Source organism: Geospiza fortis, unplaced genomic scaffold (assembly GCF_000277835.1).
Source record: "Geospiza fortis unplaced genomic scaffold, GeoFor_1.0 scaffold5, whole genome shotgun sequence".
Lineage (NCBI taxonomy): Eukaryota > Metazoa > Chordata > Aves > Passeriformes > Thraupidae > Geospiza > Geospiza fortis.
In genome coordinates, this window is record NW_005054421.1 from 791,063 (window position 1) to 812,532 (window position 21,470).

The 21,470-nt window shown below is 40.9% G+C and overlaps 1 protein-coding gene across 1 annotated transcript in view; it reads right to left on the minus strand.

Moving 5' to 3' along the window:
* Positions 1-14,360, minus strand: part of MTA1 (metastasis associated 1) — a 61,361-nt gene extending 47,001 nt beyond the window's left edge. The window contains 5 exon segments of the mRNA XM_005426705.2: positions 3,391-3,454; positions 3,624-3,750; positions 10,622-10,715; positions 13,081-13,148; positions 14,348-14,360. Coding sequence (XP_005426762.1) covers positions 3,391-3,454; positions 3,624-3,750; positions 10,622-10,715; positions 13,081-13,148; positions 14,348-14,360 — 366 coding nt within the window.
* Between the last annotated feature and the right edge of the window lie 7,110 nt (positions 14,361-21,470).

The following is a 21,470-nucleotide window of genomic DNA, read 5'->3' on the forward strand; positions in this document are numbered from 1 at the left end:
GTTTAATTTGTTCCAGCTCCAAAATACCTGACTGCAGGACAAAGTATATGCAGTGCAACATTAATGCTTTACAGGCACGTTGCCCAGCAAATATACAACACACTGCAGAGTAACAACACAGTGAGCCCCAAAGAAGACCAATGCCACAGGCAATTTCTTTAGTCTTTTTTGTCCAAGGCAAGTCATACATTGTGGAGGAGGTTTCTCCCATGATATTTGATTGTTAGATGCCCTACTGCTTTTTTTCTATTGGTTATCACTATGAATTTTGTCTACATCTACAAAATCTCAATTAGTTTCAGGTCATCCATTTATGTCTTGTCCAGTTCTGTCTCAAATCAATCAGGTTGAACAAAAGAATGAAAATCCTCTGGCCTCTTCTCCCCATCCAGAGCCTCCTCAACAGAGGAGAGATGGAAGCTTGGGGGCCCAAGTGTGAATTCTACAGACTGCAATCCCTAGAGGTAATACAACACCACTGCCATCTTCCCTCACAGACACTGAGATTCATTCTTGCAGACTGAGTGGGACTGCTGAAAACATTAATACACATCAGCTTAGTGCCAATGCAAACCAAGAACAAACCAGATCCTCGTGCACTCTGAAGCTTGTATGAACTCCTGACCAGCACTATGTGATGAGAACAATTCTTCACAAGGGTTTCACAAGAGCGATGTTCACAACAAAATAACACTGCTCTTCAAAATCCTCCACACTCATTTGTGCTGTCAAACTGTGTATGCTGGGTTTGCAGCAGTCAAAAAAGAGAAGGGTTTTCTCTTTTCATTACAGATCCCAGAAAATGCCTAACACACTCAGGAAAAATTAACATGACCTGCCAAGAGCTAAAACTGAATCATGACTTTCTGCTTCTCTCAACTGCTAGAGAGACAGATCTGCTCAGAGCTCCCCTACCCAAGCCCCTAAGCTACCCATAGCTATGCCAAGAACCAAAGTCACCAAGAAACTGGAGAAAGAAAAGCCAAAGTACACCAGAAATAATGGTTACTTCATTGCAGCTTGCAAACTTACTTTCATGTATTTGATCTATTTTAACTAGAGAACATTTTATTTTTAGGGGGCTACCAAAAGGAACAGATATGCCAGACATCTGCTCAGCAGGCAAATTCACACAAGCCTCTGGATATAGCCAGGCAGAGCAGTAAAATAGATGTACATTCAAAACAGTTTCCTGCAGAATAGGGAAATCTAGTGCTTTTGCCATAATTGGCTACGATCTCCATGGGAATTAGGTGTCTATAGAAAATTCAGGTTTTCTAGTTCCCTTTTTTTCCCTCTATTTCCTGCTATTCCTCACTCCTGCTACAAATTTTACAGGCACAGTGAAAGAGTCAGTGCTGGTCCCCTCCAGCCTGTTTTCCAAACGTGCAAGGCAATCTTCCTGAGGAAGATGACAGAGAGAGGGTGGAGGAGGAGAACAGAGATAGCAAAAATGTAATTTTGCTTTGCTTACTATCTCCCTAAAAAATTCTGTCTGGATGTTTAACCTGCTTCAAGGCAGACAGCCTTGGGCTGAAAGCCTACTTTTACTGGTCATAACATTTAGGAAATCAAATACCAGGTTCCCTAGAACTGCTTAGGCTTTATTGACAGAAGCCACGTTAGAAAAAAAGGAACTACCCTGAAACATTTTGAAAGCAAAGGTTGGATTAAGAACAGGAGGCATGGTGAAAGAAGAAACAGTTCAAAACAATACCACGAAGTGTTAGGAACCCATTGGGCAACAACTATCTCCTTAATCTCTTTACCCTCCACCCAAGCATATTTGTGTTCCTGAGCTTTTCATTTCTTTACCATCTGTCCAAGTTAGTTTGCACCACAGCAAAATGCCATGCTAAGTGACAGGACACATTCAGGGAACTCTCTCATTCTGTGAAATCTCTAAGTGTCTGCTCAGTTCTAAAAATAACCCACATCACTCATCTTGCATTTTGGAAGTTCAAAAGGATGGGAAAAAAATTATTTTTCTGTGCATACATCTGCAGCCGAGCATTGCATGATCAGAGGAAAGCATCTCTCTTCAGTCTCTGTACACCTACCTGTAACACCAGTGATAATAAAAACATGTTGGGAGCAACTGAAAACACACACTACTTAAGAGCTGGGTCCTAAGAAATCTGAAATCATTTCAGTTTGATTAACTTGTGCTTTCAAACTGGCATATCCTGGGCTGCTAGCTGGTTACAAGCACTGCTGAATACCATGCCCCTTGTTTGATGCTCTGCCATTTGGCAGCCTGCAGCAGAGCCGACATTTTTTGGTTTCACATTCCAAAGAGAAACTCAACTATTTAATCCCTGTGCCTTGTTTAAAATTCTCTTAAACTAAAGTATCAGATTAAAACTAATCTTATACTTAAATAAATACTGAAGAAAGCTACAAAAGCATTTAAAAAGAAAGCCCAGCTATGAGAGAGACTGCAGTATGCTCCTTGCAAAAAATGGCCTCTTTTCTCCTTTCTTAAAGGCCAGTAACGGCCATCGCCCTACTAGTTTTAATTACAAGATTTCCTCTCTTGTATAACATTTCAGTGTTTTCAAATGCAAATTATCTGCTTGCAGATGTGTTCAAATAATAATATCCTGAATTTCTTTGCTAATCTCCACAGTAAATCTCTCACAGATTGTCAGACTCCAAGACTGTCTAACCCAGCTGCCAGCCAGAGGTCTAGCCACAATCAAAGGTATAGAAATACAACTTTTAAAAAATACAATGGTAATAATTTAAAATCACAAAATACCTAAAAAGTAAAGCCCAGTATTTATATTCTGAATGGTGTTTAGCTGTGCAAGACAATTCAGTTTCAAGTTTTGGTCTGAGATACCTTTAAAAAGAGACTGGGTAAATTTCTGTCAGATGTCACCTGACAAGCAGTTTTTCAAGGATTAAGGGTCAGTGGTGGTCTATGAAGGAGTCCAGATAAGTATTTTGACTCAAAGAACAGGGAACTAAGCTCCTCAAAAATCTGAGGCAAGATCAAGCTTAAAGCATATTAACATAAATCTGTATGATTTCAGGATAAAGCAAATACAGAGAAGCACAGCTTGCTTTCTCCTCTACAGTTACTGCATCTCCCAGGGCATCAGCCTCCAGGTTGGAGCTCTCAGCCCTGCCACACTGATGAGCAAGTTGGGTTCACTTTACAGAATGAGAGGCAGCTCACAGGGATATAAACACAAGGTCTGGCCTCCAAACCCACAAAGTTTTATGCACAATGAAGATTGTACAGAGCCTAAAGCTTCCCACTGTCAATGCCCAGTACATGCAGAAATGAAAGAATTCTTTTTAGAAGACTTGCAAAAAGGCACCAAACCTAAATTGTGCCAGAAAAAACTGTTGAAGCTATACAATGCACAAAATGGTTCCTACCTCCCGTTCCAGATACGATTTAAGGGATTCTGTCTCATTTAACAGAGTAACGCTGCATTTGCCTCTAAAAAAAGAGAAACACATCTCATGAAAAAGTACATCTTAAATGCTCGTGTGATTCACAAGATGGTATCACTGAAGTTGTACACAGAACTTGATCTTACATTGAAGAGCACTTAAAAAATAACAGTGTTGTGTGATCTTTTAACAAAATGGCAGAAAACAGTCATTACCTAATGTGTGTGGCTGGCAGAGATTCCAGCTGTCGTGAGAGAAACAACTCACGGTGTCGTAGCTGATGCTTCTGTTTCTCTGGTAAATCAACCATTTCTGGATTTTCCATCTCCTCTTCCATTTCTCCTAGTCATAAAGAGACAAAACTGATCAAGAACAAGACATGGATTGACTTTGACCAAGTCACAATGACCTGCTCCAAAACCTTTGCTAAATAACAAACTTTGATCAGATTGAACGTAACATTTTGGCCAATTGAACAATTACATGATTAGTACTCTTGAAATTATGCCTGTGAAGAATTTTATTTATTCACCACCACCTTCAAATTACCCCAGGCACACACAGGTCACACCAAGCTGAAAGGCACACAAATCTGCTACCAACAGAGAAGTTCTGGAGAGAGAGAGAGCTGCTTTTGGAGACCATCAGATTCATCTGGTAAAAGCTGACATATGACAAGTGAGGCATACTGAACTCTTTCCTCTTTGCCAGGCACAAGTTATCATAAACCCTACTCCTCTTTCAGGACATCACACTGTCCCACACCAGCTTTAACAGCTTCTGCAGGAAATGCCCACTGGAAAGGGCAGTTTATTTAAGTAGTGTTATTTTGTACTCTCCTCACCCCAACCACAGCCACAGGATTAACTGGAATGTAACCAAGTGCCTGAGGCCACTCCTGCCACCCTGGTTACCCACCCCACACCACACACACCCAACTGCAGCACTCCTGCATTGCAGCAGCCAGGATCCACCACCTCTGCCTTGGAGCTACCTAATCTCCATCCAACCAGTTCTTAAACATACACCAAAGTAAATACATGAAATCCCACCCACACTGACATGCAACTGATCCCAAACATCTTCAAGCATCTTTCTTTGAGGAAATAAACTGTATGGTTTGTATTTGTTAAGAAGTATTCTGCCACTTATGCCAGCTAAAGCTGTAAAGGGCAAAATACTCAAAGAAAAAACCTCCAAAGATCCTCCATGACAAATGACTGAGAAAGAAGAGATCAGACTTTTCCCTTCTCTAAGAAATTAAGGCAGTTACTGGTATTTTGCAAAACCACAGGCAAAGTTTCCCAGACTGTAGTAGAACGAGCTGTAAAGCCTCATGCATGAATTGTAAAATTCTTAATTTTACATCAGCATTACTCTAAAAGAGCAGACTTATGCCTCCAGCTTAATTCAACAGTTGTTGCCAAAAAACATTTCTAATGAGAAACACATACAGACACAGTTATGATTTATATACCCTTAAGATTAGTTAACTAAAATCCCCATAGTTATCCCAAAAATAAAGCAAACAAAGATCTCCATTTTATAAAACACTAAAATTGCACTTAGTTTTAAACAGGCCACCATTACGCCAAAGGTGGTGACAAAAATTTATGTACCCTTCAAGTTACCCACAATTTATCACCATTTTACTGCCCTGAAAAAAAGACCTGCAGTTTATTTGCTCGTCAGGTAGGCTGCTCCAGCAAGGAAGGAAAAAAAGAGCACCATAATTAAACCAGACTTCAACACACAATAGCTGCTACACCACATGAGCTGGTAACCATACAGCAGCATGTACTAAGTTTTTAATATTTTCCTGGGAACTAGAACACCACATTTACATTTGTTGCACATTCTCATGGGGTCTGCAATTTACTGAAGTGGATTCTGTTTTAGTTGGAAATTAATATTGTGACTGCTATCCTTCACTGTAAATATACCACAAACAATCCAGCAAGGTGCAAGCTCATTTGCCTGAAAACTGAAGGATGCACAAAGGAAAAGGGAATTCATGCCTGTACTTACAGCAGCTTTTGGAAATGACAGTAATGCACTGTATAATGCAGGGAAAATACTACAAGGAGCAACCTAAAATAGTTTGTATCTTCAGTGTATTTGATAGCCTACAGCTTTTAGAAATTACATTTTTCTAGAAAGTATGTCAACCCCTTTGTGCCAATGAAATCTACAGACAAAAGGAAAGCACCCAGCACAACCAAACTGATCCCAGGGACTGCATCCCTTCAGGTAGGCTTGCCTTCCAAGCAGTATTTTATTTATGTGTCTTGCTTTTGTAATAAAATACAGAAGGTGGAGAGCACACATGTTCTTATGGCAGCTCTGCTATGAACAGCCTCTCAAAACCAAAGAGCACAATACATTTCTTTTCAAAAACAGACAGACATTTCTACAGGTAACAAACATTTCCCCCACACACAGCAGTAAAACTGTCATAGCACCCCCAGAGAGAGGCAGAAACATTCCAAGAAATAACAAGCACATCCATATGAACATTGTCCCTCCTTTCTCACAGGCATGATTTAACCCTGAAAAAAACAGACCTGACCAATGTACTGGGAACCAAGGGATGAAGGAGAGAAGGACTGGATACAGGACAGGAACCTCTCCCTCACTGAGGTCAGGCAAAAGCTGCTGGACAAAAAGCACCCAGCAGTACTTCAGCCCCAGCACCCAGCAGCACCTCACCCCCAGTAACAAAAAGCACCCAGCAGCACCTCAGCCCCAGCACCCAGCAGCACCTCACCCCCAGCAACACCTCACCCAGACAGCTCAGGCTGAGTCAGACCATGAAGCACAACAGGGGCTGTCCCAGCCCCAGCTCCAGGACAAGTCTGACATATCTGCATTTCACCTTCCCACAGCTCACCCACTCTCACTAACTGGAGCAAACACCACCATCAAGAATGGCGGCATCTGAGAAAAAACCTTTAAAAAAATAGAAACACATATTTATAAAATATCTAAGAAATCTTTTCAGAAAGATTTGCCTGCATTCTTTACAGTACTGTGGAATAAGTGGTATGGGAATACAGGAGGTGCAGTACATTGGGACTTCAATGCTCTCATAAAGCCTTACTTCAAATTAATCTTTCTGCTTGATAGATGGGCCTGTGCAGATTTGAAACTAAACATTTAATCTTAATACAAACAGTAATATATCAGCTATGCAGGAGTAGCCAGTGGAATGCTGCAAGAAGTGTATTAGATTAAGTATTATTTGATATTTAATGGCAGAATCATTAATAGCACATTAGCAAAGCTTGAAGATGACTTATATTAGGAACAAGAGATAGGCAGATTAGGCACAAACAGCAAGACTTGTGTGAAAGCTAACATATATGGGGAAAATAATTAGAAAGAGTAAACTTTGAGTTGGCAGGAGAAACCCAAGAGGCAGTAATTGTAATTTAAAATGACTGGGTGTGTGAGATGTGAAATTAAACATCAATATTTGCTAGACACGAGAAAGAACAGCAATTTGCTATAGATCAGATTGGGCTCTCCAGAGCATCAAAAGCAGAAAGCAGCAGCCCTTTCTCTGCATTTTGGGTGTCATACAAGTAGTTACATGACAGAATTCAGAAATGCACAAAGGTAAACAAGACACAGAAATCAGGTTTAGAGAGCAGACAAGGTTTACCAGCTTGGGAAACAGTCTGCAGTAACACAAAAATTAGTTAGCATGGCTATAACCAGCAAAATAATGTAAAGAATAAAGAAAAAGAGTGGGGCCAAATCATTGGGAAACAGTAAAACCAGTGCTACTGACCTGCACAATAGCTCCTTCAGCAGCAAAGGAAGCTGCAACTCTGGCTGTTTTAACAGCTTAACTAAGGACCTCAGAGGAACATTCTAGAAATGTTGCATTTGAATAAATTAAAATACAACACCAGGTTCCTTCTTCCAGGTTCACTTTGAAATGGCTTGTATGAAGCTGCAGCCTTAATCCTTTTTTCTCTACAAAACACCAGATATTGACTCATAGCTGTAGAAAACATGGAGAAAATTTTAACAGGCAGGAATCCTTACACCTTGACACTTGAGAAGGAGTTTGCCACAGAACCAGCGTGGATCCCCTGCCATGAAGCTCTGGTGGTCACCTCTTGCAGCCATGGCCACTGTGTCAGGTAGCAAACAGACACTATTTTGGACACCTGTATCTTCCCTCACTGCACCACTCCCAAAGACAGAAGACACAGTGCCCTCCTCTCAGCAACAACTGAGTCAAGGTGTCATTAGTGGATATATGAATTGGACTCCTCTTAAATCTGCATGTGTAGGGCTGGGAGAAAATAGAGAAGGGGAATAAAATGGAAGAAATAAAACCAGCTAATTCATGAAGCTATTGTCAAACTTCATTTAGATTGGTGTTATTTAAAATGTAAACAAAAATCTCAATAAATTCCCTACCTGTTTAGGCACAGAGGTATCATGCAAACATCTATTTTCAGAAGCTTTGGTACTTCCAAAACCAAGCTGCCCTGTGTGCCAGAGCACCTGCTGAAAACCAACCATAAATCTGCCAATCCAGACAGTGCTATGTCAGTTCCCCAACCACTACCAACCGGTCAGTCATGGCTGCAAATATTGAAATAATTATGAAAAACTGTGTAAGACATTATATAAAGAAAATACATAGTGACAGCATCCAACAATAGGTTGAGGAGTGAAGTATCTTTCCCATTTCTCTTCCATCAAGTCCTGTCTGCAATCTTGTTTTCTAAGTCTCTCAGCAAGAACTAAAAACAGTGTCTTACTGGTGAAGCAAGTTCATTTCAGAAACAGTTGAGAAACTCCCTAGAATAATCTGTGAGGTGATTAAAGAGGCTTATGAATAAAAAGCACTAACAATGCATGGAAGACATCATAAGGCTGAAAGATTTATAGGACAGCCCAGACAAGCTTTACATCATATGACAAAAATAGTAAGATCACAGATTAAATCCAAGAATCAGGTTACATACATCAGGTACCAATTTGTAGTCACCAACTACAGAATAAGGCTCTTCCAACACATTTCTCTGTATACAGACTTATGAGAACAGACAATATTTCAGACTTCCCTGTTTCAGATATCTGATGGATCGCCCAAGCTAAAGTGACCTTTTTAAAAAAAAAAAAACCTTCAAAACATTGATTTCACAATTACATCTTTTTCCTTCCTTTACTGGAAGAATAAAAAAATAACAAAATATCCATACAATTTTTCCATTCATGCCCTGGCTGTATCTCCCCACTGCTTAGCTCTCTCACTGCACTGATCTCAACAGTAGGTCTAAAATAAAGGCATCTTAAACAGAAGACTGTGTGAATCCAGAAATGTCTGCAGTCAGAAAGCTCCATTAATCAGCTGAACAAAGGCAGTTAAAAGATCAGCGATGCAGACACGTACATCTACTGCAAATGCATCAAAATGAGGCAACAGGAGACTTCATGGAAATGAACTCAAAGTCAGAGACAGTGTGCAATATCTGTACTAGAATCCTAACATCTATAAATTTAATTTCATTATATCATGCAGGATGTTGATTTTTTTTTCAGAGTAAAGAACTAATGGCTGTCCAAAAAGCTTAATTCTGCTCTCTCTTCTCCCTTCTTATGAGGAACGGAAACCACAGAGCAGCACATCTATCTAAATAAATGGAAGTCATTCAGGAGCAATTTTATTCTGCACCAGAAAGAAAGATACTGGAGAAAATGCTAGTTACTAATGAAATTTACTCTAAGAGGCAGACTCAGTTGTCTCTGGTTGCTCTATTAATAGGATTTTGCTATAGAAGAATTTTCCCATCTTTCAAACAACACATATGAACAATGAATTATTTGTTTGCATTAAAAAAAACCCCACTTAGATTTCTTATCACAAAGAGAAATCAGCATTTGCAGGTCCAAAGAGCATTTATGTGGGTTCAAATTATTTTTCATTTTCAGTCTCAGCTCTGTGTTTCTGTGAACCCTTCCCACCTGCTTCCTTTACTGAACCTAGTGAAGTGAGACACAGATGAAGGAATCAATAGCCACGTTGTTTATGATGAAGCTCCTATTGAGCTTCAGGATCCTCAGATAAAATGAATACTGCTGCACTGAAGAGATGTGAAAAAAGCTTTGCCTGCCATCACAATTCTGTGACACAGCAAACTCTCCCTCTTACCAAGGTATGGCTGCAATGGAGGGATTATTTGGACAGACTACAACAGAAAATACTCAAATTTATCAGTAAGGGATTCGTTTTGCTGCATCTTTTCCCCAATGGCATTAAAGCAGTGAGAACACAGCAAGCCATTATATTCCTTGCTAAAACTGAATATCTGATTGAATCAATCCCCAGATCACTCTATTGATACACACACCAAGAAGCACATTAAAGACAGTGATGCTTGCCAGCTAAATCACAGTTCAGACATGCCCATCTGATTGCTTCCCTCTCATTTATAGATGTGCCCTGAATTACAAGGATTCATAAGGCTGTCCATGCTTTTTGCTAAATTTTAAGCAATCTGAACAGCTACACCTCACACAGTTCGCTGTTTACGAGAGAAAAACAGTCTAGTTACTCCACTTGCTTCCCAACAAAATGGCTTTAAGTATTCAAAATAGTGATAGGAGAGTCTCAGATTCTCTGTTTTCAAAGTCTATTTATTGAGCATGTTCAGACAAAAGCTGTGTCACCGCAAGAAATATTATTAATATTGAAATTCAAAGAGAAATCCTGTTAGTCAGGTTTCAAGCTGGCCATGTTTCAAGTTGCTTTCCCATAATCAGTCTACTCGATTCCCTCAAATAATGTTTGAGGGGTTTTTTAATATACAAACCAAACAATTCATGAGAAGTTATATTAACAGGGAGAATACATTCTCTCACCCCAAAAATTAAAAAATTCATTTCTGTGGAGCAAATAAGATGTCTTTACTCAGCCCTAACTGAAACCTTCTGTCTTGTCCCCACCAAAATCCAACCATACACAAGCGAGGTATTAAAAGGTTTAAGGAAAGGGGAAAACAAAACAAAACAAATAAAAAAGAGAGTCAGGTAAAAAGACAGAAAAGTCAGCCAAACAAGTAATGCAAATTGCTAAAGATGACTACAGAAAAAAATACATTTAAGATACTGATACTTGAAATATCAAAGTTGTCCCCAGGTCGGACAATTTTGCGCAGAAGCAATGTCATTTAAACACAAAGCAGCTTACTTGCATGTTTGTCTGCCAGTACAATGAGCGTGCTGGAGATGTCTCTCCTCCTGTAGAAACACACCACCTTTGCTTCCACGTTTCCATTGGCAGTCTGAAACGGGGAACACAAGAAAAAACTGACCCCTGACCAGGAACTTGATAAATTATCGGGAATTTTGCACAAGAGCTACACAGAGTCTGCTTTTAGCACCTCCAGCTGCACACATTACCTCACACACAAACTCCTGCATAATCCATTCCCAGGGTAGGGAAATTCCAGGCAGTTTGGTTGGGCCCTGGTAATGGTTCCTGAGGAATCACCACTTTTAAGTTCCAGATGTTTCAAGCAGAGAAAACCACACTTACCTGCCATTGCAACCTATTAACAAGCCCCTTTGCTACTTTTGAGGTGAAGCCTATATTAAAGAGAACTCAAATGAATCTTTAAAAACCTAATTAAAAAATCTGTGAAAAATAACAGAATTCAGATCTAGGCTGTTCTCCAAACTCTACAGGGCAGTAGAAATGCAGGAAAGAACCCAGCCATTTTTACTTTTGCAAAAGAAACGACATGAGATTTCTGACAGCACTGGTGAGCTAAATAACGACCAACACACAAAAAAATCATTACAGAAGGAGAATCAAGGAAGCTGCACCAGACAATAAACTCTTTTTGTATGTTGTCACTGAAATAAAGTCAGAATTTTTGAAAGATTATTTACTTAACACTCTTAAAATGAGACAGGTGATCAAATGTAAGATGGCACCTGTCAAACAGTGCAAGTGGCTTTTTACAAACTCTAGGGGAAATAAACCTACTGGTTTGTAACAGCCCCAGCCAATTTACTATCTCTAAAATCAAATAATGCAAAAGTAACTCAAGAGTTGTATCCTACTACTGAAGACTTTGAAAACCATAATGAAGGCACAGTTCCCAAAAGCAGAAGATACAAATTCCCTGCTAGGGAAGTCTCCAAAAAAGGGTAGTAAACCAGCAACGTGTCCACAAGGAAACAAAATAAAAACTAATGTACATGCTCATTTCTAGGATGTGAATGAACGAAAAATTTCAACTTTTGTAATACCCGTTTTCCTAACACAAATTAAAAAAAAAAAAAACAAAACCACAGACATGACATACGTGCACAGATATTTCCCTTACAGACCAAAAGTTTTCACTGATTTCTCAGAATTTCTACCATCTTCTGGTAAATAATTCAGAACTTTTAAATTTTGAGAAACTAAAATACAAAGGCAAGAACCATCTTGTTCAAACACAGAGAGCTTCCATGTAAATTGATCTGGTTTATTTAATTGCCAAAATTTCATTTACACTCAGTTAAAAATAAATGAGCTAATGAGCTAAGATTCATTTCAACCTGAAACATCCATTTTTAAAGTGTAGGTCAGAGAAATCACAGCTCAAGCAAGAGCTGCACCAAGATGGGGGATCCAGGTTGAAAGTTCATTTTTTTTTAAAGGTGAGGGGAAGAATGAAACTGAAGAGCAAGAGGGGAAAGCACTTTCCAGGAAAGTGATCAACAAACCTGCACCCTGTCATGGACTGGAATACAGACAGTGATACCTCATGGATAGGGATCCACTGGGAACATTTTAAGAATTCACTCATGTTTCTTTAAGGCAAATGAGACTTAAAGGTATTTCAGTAAAAGACCTCCATGGGGTTACCAAGGATGTCCTAGCACTCAACTGGTCATGAAATTGATACATTTTCTCTTCCAAGCATCTGTTTGAGAATTACATGCTTTCCCATGACTGGTGGCTGAAGAAGAACATCTGACACCAGTCAGGTATCAGGTATTGCAAATACCAACCAAATTTGCAAATCCAAGCCAGCAATGTGACATTCCTTCTGTAAGGGCTGCCCTAATGTCAGGGCAATGTGTTAAACCTGAACACATGGTGTGTTTAGGATACAGCCAGTGGCTTCAGAACCCTGTTCCCCCCTCAGCCAGGTCAAACTTCAGCTGCCTTCCCACACAGAAGCCATCACGCTTCCCTGCTCAATCCATTGAAAGGGAATTTGGCAGATCAGGTTCACTGGCCCAAAAGGACAATCAGCAAAGAAAGACAAAGTCTGAGCAAGCAGATCAGAGCTGCAAACCTCTCTCCTGAGCAAGAGTCTCCCACAGGAAAAACCAAATTAAAGCTCTCCATAGGCAAACTCTTGTATTTTCTTCATATCCTGCAATCCTGGCATGGAAGTGAAGAACTGCAGAAACCTGCCCTAAAGGTGGGCATCATCACCTTTAAAATGACATGCCCCTGATACTCAGTTCTTTCATACCAAAGGAGAACAAAAGGTCTTAAAGCATTCCAGAAAATTATCAGAGAACAAATGTATTTTTAAGCTTCTAATTACCAGAGAACTGCTAAAGAATTGTTTTGATTTTAATCAAATCAAGCAGATCATAAATTCAATTAACTTCAAAGACTTGATGGAAAAAAATGTTTACCTTATTGAGCTCTTCTATTCTTCGTATCAAATAGGGGTTACTTGAAGAATTTTCGAAGTAGACATAATCTGAAAAAAAGAAAAAAGACTATTTAAAATACGAACTGCTAAAAATCAAATCAAAACCTTTATGAGCCTGGAGAGCAAAGCACGTGATCTTCCTCCTCTCTCTGATCAGATTATTTCCACTTAGACCACACTGTTGTCTTTACTTGCTTCCTGTTCTTATCAAACCCCAGCCACTCCTCACCAGCAATATGTGATCTCTCTCTTCCCCTCCAGTTTAGAAGTACAGCTCATTTACTTAGAACACAAACAGTTTCTCTCGCTCATCTTTTTCTCTACTTCTTGATCTTTTACACTTATGTGATCCTAGAATGCCCTCAACAAATTTCCATATCGCTGTCCAGACTTATCAGCAATATTTGTATTTTGAAGTGGGATAAACATCTAAAGTCACAGGAAAAAACCAAGTTCTTACCAAAGGTAGTGCCTTAAAAAAAAAAAAAAACAAAAACAAAACAAAAACAAAAAACCAAAACAAAACAAACAAAAAAAACCACCAAAACAAAAACACCACAGAAACATGCATGAGTGCCATATAAATTATTTGGTATTAGGGAACTCCAAGCTTCAGCACTTTCGAAGAAAACAGATGCTCATGAGTTCTGAATGGACTGGCCTGTCTCTCCCAGTACTCCAGAAGCCCTAAGTCTGAACCGCGACAAAGAGGGACCGAATCCACCTCCCGCTGACAAGGTGCTGACCTTGCACACAGATCTGACAACAATTCCTTCCAGGACTAGCTAAGACATTTCCCTCCAGACTTCCCAGCTCATTTGTGTTTGGAGGAAAACACCCGTAGCCCCCGGGCACGCCTCAGGTGATCCTTTGCAATGCCTACATTAGCATGATGCTCCAGGATGAGCGGGTGTTCAGCAGTGCCCAAACAGGGACAGCTCCTGAGGGTTACCCTCAACCCCTCTGAAATCCTCCTTAAAAGGGCTGTGGAAAGCACAGATACTGCCCCCTCCTCACCAGCCCAGGGAAGGAAGACATCCCCCAAAGGTCTCTGCTCCTGGAAAAACTGCACCAGGAGAGTTAAGGGGACCCTTTTATCTCTGGGCTGACCAGAGAGACCTCAGGGCGTTTACTCATCACAGCCCTTCCACCTGCCCCGTGTAACACCACTCGAGCTGCAGACACCTTTTTTCAGACTGCTGCTCACAGCCTGTTATCCATAGGTCTCCCTGGATTTACAGACCCACCTACTTGCTGCATGGGACGCCAGAGCACAGCACTGACCACCAAGCAAATGACCCCAAGGAAGCTGCTCTTACACTACCTACAAAAATCCCAAGTACCCTCCTGCTCCTTCAGCAGGGCTGGCTGCCTTAGGAGCAATTCACTAACCAGGAATCCCAGGGGTTACAATCCCAAGAGCAACAATTCTTAACAAACCTATTTTCCAAGCTCTTGTCTTGTCAAAAAGTGTGTTGTTGTCAAGACACCTTGATAGTGAAGTGCCAGCCTGGTCTTGGTGGGAGTGACAAGTGAAGAGTTCCAATGGTCATGCTCAGCACGACTCTTGGGTTACCGAGCCACAGAGTGTAACCAGGGCTAAGAAGCACTGAAATAGCACGCTCAATTTCTGACATTTTTGTGCATTCTGTGCTCCAGGCCTCTCAGGCTGATCACCAGCCATCTTCACACACACCAACAAGCACCTGAGCGACTCTAAAACTTTACTCCCAACTGCAAGAGTCAGTTCCTCTTAAATATCACACCCCTGCAGTCTTTAAACTGGTGGAAGGTCTCAGGTGAGGAATAGAGCTTGGACATCTGGCTTGTAGAAAACTTTGTGGGCTGGTAGCAGAAATGGTTAAAACACCCAAGTAACTAGATCCTAAATTTCCATTCCCAAACACTGGCTCTGTGCAGCACATCAAACAGGAAACAACAGGCTCAACATTACTATGACCAACTCTACCAGAGTCACAAGACCAAACAGATATTTGGCAGCTTCAGCAATAACAACTGCTGACTGAAATAACAATGGTGGGCATCAAGCAATTTACTGATCAGCAGAGTAAAGAGAAATTATTTCTCCTACAGCTGAACCACCCACAACCTACAAGGGCACTGCAGCAGAGGATGCCGAAGCCTCGAGGTGCCTCTCCAAGCTCACTGGCCACTTCTCACTGGAAGGCTCCAACAATTGAAGAAAAGATAAGCTCTTTTCCTCCAATCCTCCAATAATTCCTAAAACAACCAGCTACTTCTCACTTCAGGTACTTTGACTGAGGCAGATGCAAAAAATATTACTTTTGTAAGCACTGTGCCTGAAAATTATAAATTAAAACTAAAAATGTCAATTTATGTCTTGAAAATATAACCTTGACTTTAATCCCATGGGTTTCAGGTGGCTGTTACAAATGCTCCTAGTTGACATCATTTTTAATCAGCTTTTTTGTGTGCATGTACACGCATATTATTCTCAGAGACACATTTTATACCTCAAGTGAACATGAAATTCATTATTTATGTAACTACAGTTTATTGATTGTAAAATCTGGCATGGATTTAAAGAAAGCTTATCACAGATGAATGGTTTACCAAAGAACAGCTGACAGTGGTATCCAACAGTACTGAATAATAAACCCCCCACCACTGTCTTGGTCAGCAGCAGGAGCATCCCCAGACCCACAGTGTGTGACCAACAACTGCAGCCCAAGCTCACAGGAGCCACCAGGTTCTGCGCGCTGCTGGCACAAAGGCAGAACCAAACCTGGCCCTCAGGATGCTCCAAGAGCTGACACATGACAGTGCACAGCTGCATTCCTGGGCCAGTGCTTGATGACTTCACCATGTCAAATCCACAGTCCAGTACATCTCATCCATGTTTTAGACTAATTCCACAACTATGCTAAGCATTTCACCAGTAACCATGCAACTAATGGAGACCTATTTCCCATTGCTCAAATTACCTGGAAAAGGGCTTCTTCCTCTCTGCAAGTAATGCAGAGCACACTGCAAGCCACATAACACAAAATAATGCATATCAGAGGAAAGTGTCTGCATTTTTCATAAAGATTTTAAATAGCAGAACTAAAATTAAAATGCTATCCTTCACAGAGAATGGTCTGAATTCCTGTTCCACACGTACGACACGGAAATTTTAAGTTCAACAAACCACTCTCCAAACTGATGCTTGGGCTGGTGACAACAGTTCTGAAACTCCACGAGCATCCAAGCCCAAGAAGACTGGTTTCCTGCACAGGAGGGTTAAAGGAGGCACACCACTGGGCCCTACACTCCAAAACACCGCCTTTCTCCTTGAGTAGCTCTTCCACTTCAGCTCCAGTTTTCCCCCATGCCATGGAAGTGCACCCTTTCTCATACTGCCTACCCAACTAATGTGATTCTCAGTTTGCTTTCAGGGCAGTGCCTACAGTTGCAGATGCCTGTGCACACACACACAATAAAGAGAAACCTTCCACAGACTCCCAACAATCCAGCTGTCAATGGAGATACCCTGTATGCGCACAGCTGCCAGGGGTCCTTACCCTGGGCTGAAAGCAAGATGGGGAAGGAGACAAAATTACTCTCTAGACCACAGAGAGATACACATCTCAACTCCTACTAAGAACAGGATGGAAGAGTTCACTAAAACAAAATATAAGGTCTGGGGACAGAAAAGTAGAGCCTGACACCAAACAAAACCAAGTCAGGCCCTTCAAACACAATTGACTATCCTTGTTGATTTATTTGCTTTCCTACTTACAAAATTGAAGAAAAGGTCTAGTCTAAAACCACTCTGCATCCCACAAGCATGACATGCCCCCTAACCACCATAAAAAGCACATGAAGGCAATCCCTCACCACCCAGCCTGAAGTGAGTTTCAACCCCATACCTTCACAACAGCTGTTGGCTTCAGCTCACCATCCCCGAATTAATCAGCTGTGCATCCATACCACGGCCATAATTAATGGCATCACTCATGCATGCTACAGTTATCTGTGATCAGGCTACAACAATCACTGAGGAGTGTGGAAATACCAAAAGGCAGTAAGGACCATCACACAGATCATCACCCTCTGACAAACTCAACATGTAGCTCTTCCCCTTGCCTGTGCTGTTACAGAGCAGAAGCACCCACATACAGAAATCTATGCAAAAAAGGGCTTTATATCCCATAATACTTTTTCTGAATATGCACAACACAACTTGCCAGAAAGCAATGCTGTATTACACAGGTAATGACTGAACTGCTAGAACACACAGACACAAGTACAGCAGCTAAAACTAGAACGACAGCCTACAGAGCACAGAAGATGAAAATTTTCCATAAAGGCAGTAAGATAACAGTTCTCAATTCACAATTAACATAACAGAATTTCTTTTTGCTCTCATATGCTTTTAAGACATTATTGCAAAAGAGTTTCTTCCTCTGTCTTCTTCATGTTCAGCTGTTGCTTATGTCTACATCAGTCCATGGAAAAGAAAATCAGGAGGGGGTACAGCAAAATAAATAACACACTCTGTCTAGAGGTCATATATTTATAAGATTAGACATGTCTGAGCTACCTAATAACCTTATGGGCTTTTAGGTGATCAAGTTGCAAAAATGCCCAAAAGTATTTTTATCCTTCCCAACGCACACTTGCCTTTCAAGCTACAAGTGTTTTCTGAGGACTGACCTGGCTGAGTATTCCCTACCTCACCCCCCAGAAGTCTTACACAGTGAGTACTGCACCAGCCTAGAGATGTACCCAGGATATCAGGGAGGCTGGAGCCTTCCTCTTCCCACACTCACTGCCACTGCTGGGTACAATCTGCAATTCCAGACATGAGATAAAGAAGTAACTTCACAGTTGTAACTATTTCCCCTCCCCAACCCACAAAGCTGCTGCCCTGAATTAGAGAGGAGCATCAAGAGAGTGCATAAACTTCTGATGATCTGCTTATTTTATGACATCTTTTACAGGAAATATGTGGCTCCTCATACTCTGGGCTCTCCAGCTTTGGGTCAGTTTCCTTCATTAAGTTCCAGTGTTCAAATTATTCACCAGCTTTGTCCCTAACCTGTCAATTATTTTACATTCTGGATAACACAATCCCTCTTGGTATGAAAGAGGAGGTTGGAGAGGCAACCCTACAAGTCCTGCAATCTCACCTGGCAGAGCCCAAGTCCTACTGCCTTCTGGCTCTTCAAAAAGCAGCAACACTCCCAGCAGCAGTCACCCAATGAAATGTTTAGTTACAGAGCAGACAGAGTTTCAATAGAGAAAGCCTCACCAGCACAGTATTTTCATTACCAGAAAGGCAAAACTGAAACAGTTCTTTCTATTGCAAAAGGAATTATGGGGTCTAATACATCTGGCAATGCACACAAACCAGGTATTCACAAATTAATGTCTTTCACAGATCAACAAAGGTATTAAAGATATACTGCCAGCACGGGCTCAATTTGTATTTACAGGACAGCAGTATCTGTGGCTACTGCACGCACTGGATGCATCAAGCTGAGGATGAGACAGCACATGCTATGGGAAACACCACCACTACCACCCAACTCCTTAAAAGAGATGTATAAATACCTATAGCCAGCTAGTGAGGGACATGGCAAAAGCAAACATCTCCCCTCCACACAGTTAACAGCAAACCATCACTAAATTTAGCAAGGGTAAGTTGAAGTACCCCAGTTAAATCAAGCCAGCTTTGCTCTGTTTCTTGAGCAAGGATTATCTACACATTCAGAAGGTAAACAAAATGTTCATGTTACATTTTCTTCCAAATGTGCAGAATGAGAAAGGGACAGTCAATGTTACTTGGCTGTTTTGAGATGGAACCTATGGATCACTTTTTCTGACAGGCCTCCAAAAATCCAGATTCAATATTACCCAAAACATAAGTAAAAGGAAAAGCAATTCATGGCAAGATCCATGCAACAGGACAACAGATTATGCACAGGCCTATAAAAAAGTTGATACAGTTGTTTATCCATGCCAGGTCTTATAGCAAGAGTTATTGCAACAACAGCCCAAACAAGAACAAAAAAACCTTCACCAAAACACCAAACTCTGAAGGACCTGCAATAGCTAGAAACAAAACCTAAAGTACCTTCCAATACAGAAATCTATTCAAGGTAAGACATAACCTATATTTTTGAAGTCAAAAGAAAAATAAATCAAAGTTAATGACATGCAACTTGCTTGGACAAACCACTGATTGCTTGATCCATTTTAAACTCTGAAACATTGTGATATTTGGAATTTTCCAGATGTCTTCTGTTCTTTGTTTTCTATCATGTCAAGGAAGGGGGCAAGAAAAGTTCCTGTCCAGCCATCTAGTATCATTTTTTTGCCTGATTCGTAGTGAAACAAGGTTTATGCAACTCCATTATTCATGCATTAGTTCTTCCCTATTAACTCCTGAACCATTTGTTCAGACATTTCACAAATGGACAGAAGTCTCAAAGATAATTAAGTTCTGATCATTGTTGCCTATATAAAAGACAGAAAAAAACTACAAGTGAGAAAGGTAAGACAGAGATATTAAATGGTTCCTGTTTCAGAAACAATTAATAGACTGAGTTTTAAAGCAAGTCACTGGAGATACCACAGTGTTTGGAGGAATTATCAGAAGTCCTTGCTTTCTGATGCACCTCTCAACTCCCCTATTGTCAGTGCTGCTCAAGGCAGGTCCTGGGCTCAATTAACTTCTAACCTGATTCACAATGGCCAGGTGTGCTCCCAAATATTTCCCCTCTCTGCCAGGGAAGAAGGCAGGGTTCTGCCCCACAGCAATCACCTAGGGACTGAAGATCTCAGCTCTGCATGAGACCCAAAGCTCATACAGGTGGTACCTTTCCCAGTAAAAGTGTATAATTCCCAAGTAGGGGGAACAGAAGAAAGAGAAGAACCACCTCATGGAAGAAAACCCACAACTTCTGGATTGTCAATATCCTTATTTCTGTTCCTCACAGCACTGTTGGCTGTTTTCACTTGCAGACATCTATGGAGAAAAAACAAAGGACAGGAGTGTGCTGGTGCTTTTGAGTAAGAGATTATGGGTGCCAGCTGTACTTCATGGGTCAGTCATAGGTAAGAACTGTGCCATACTAGAGTAACTGCTACTAGGGATGCCACCCCAAAGGAGACAAAAAGTCTGCACAAAAAGACTAGAAAAGAAACTACAAGAATCCTAGAAATAAAATTAAGCTTCCAAAGCACTACCCTGAGGACAAAGAAGCAATTTTACTGTTAGAAATCAATTATATGGCAGTTCAAGAAAACCAATTTCAATTAATCCACTCCCAATATTCCAGCTATAACTAAGGCACATTTGCATGCGGCACTGACACTTCAGGTTCACTGAGTCAACTCCCTCCAGCTTCCTGCAGGACAAACCTATGCTAAACATTCCTGGAGAACAGCTTCTTTTATTCTGTGCTTTACGGGAGACATCGAAGCACAATTTGAAGGCCTCTGGACACAAAGCCTCTTCTGCACTGCCTCTTCTGCCACTTCAGTTCCCAAGAATGTAGCCATACAAATATTTTCTGCAGCAGCAAAGTTGTGAGCCTATGTAATTTCAGCTGCATCCAGTGCCATTCTTTGTGCGTCAATACCATGGAAATAGTTCAGGCTTAAAAAAAGAAAAACCTTTCCCCAAAGGCGTGTTGTAAGGGAAGGCCAGGATGGTCTAATTTACAGAAGAGCCACTTGAGCAGACAGAGAAACTAGTGAGAGTTCCTTAAATCATGGGGGAGTATTTGGAGGGGGTAGGGGGAATGGAAGAGGAGTATCCTCATGCTACACCCTAACAAAAATCACCATCTGTAGCAGCCAAGAAAACAGCCTGTTCCGTTGTAATTGTCATTGCTAAGGACAGATAAGAAAAGCATTCTTTTCCAAAAGATATTTAGGCAGCAAAGACGACAAGAAACTAGCATTGTGTTCCCTGCAAGAATCTGGAGAGTTGCAAAACAAGAACCTCTGTAGTACTCAAGACACCTCGAGAAAAAAACAAACTAAAAAAAGTTGTGTTTCTTGTTTGGATTTGCTTGCTTCTTTAAGGGCAACATGGAACTTCAGTTTGTCAACGTGAATTAACTGCTTAGGCCATGGTATGACAATATATTAAGTCCAAAGGTAGGGGTTTCAGTGCCAGATTAGAAACATCATGGCTTCACAATGCAAAACACGGACAAAGCGTAAACTCCTGCCAGCGTTCCTGCAGATGTTTCTTCAAACAAGAGTGCCAGTGAAGCTGATTCATCCTCCACCCTCTCATACCACCCCCTCAAATTGTGACAGCCTCTCCCTGGATGGCAGGAGGCCTGCACATGGTAAACATAGGCACTCACACGGGTCAAAAACTGTCTC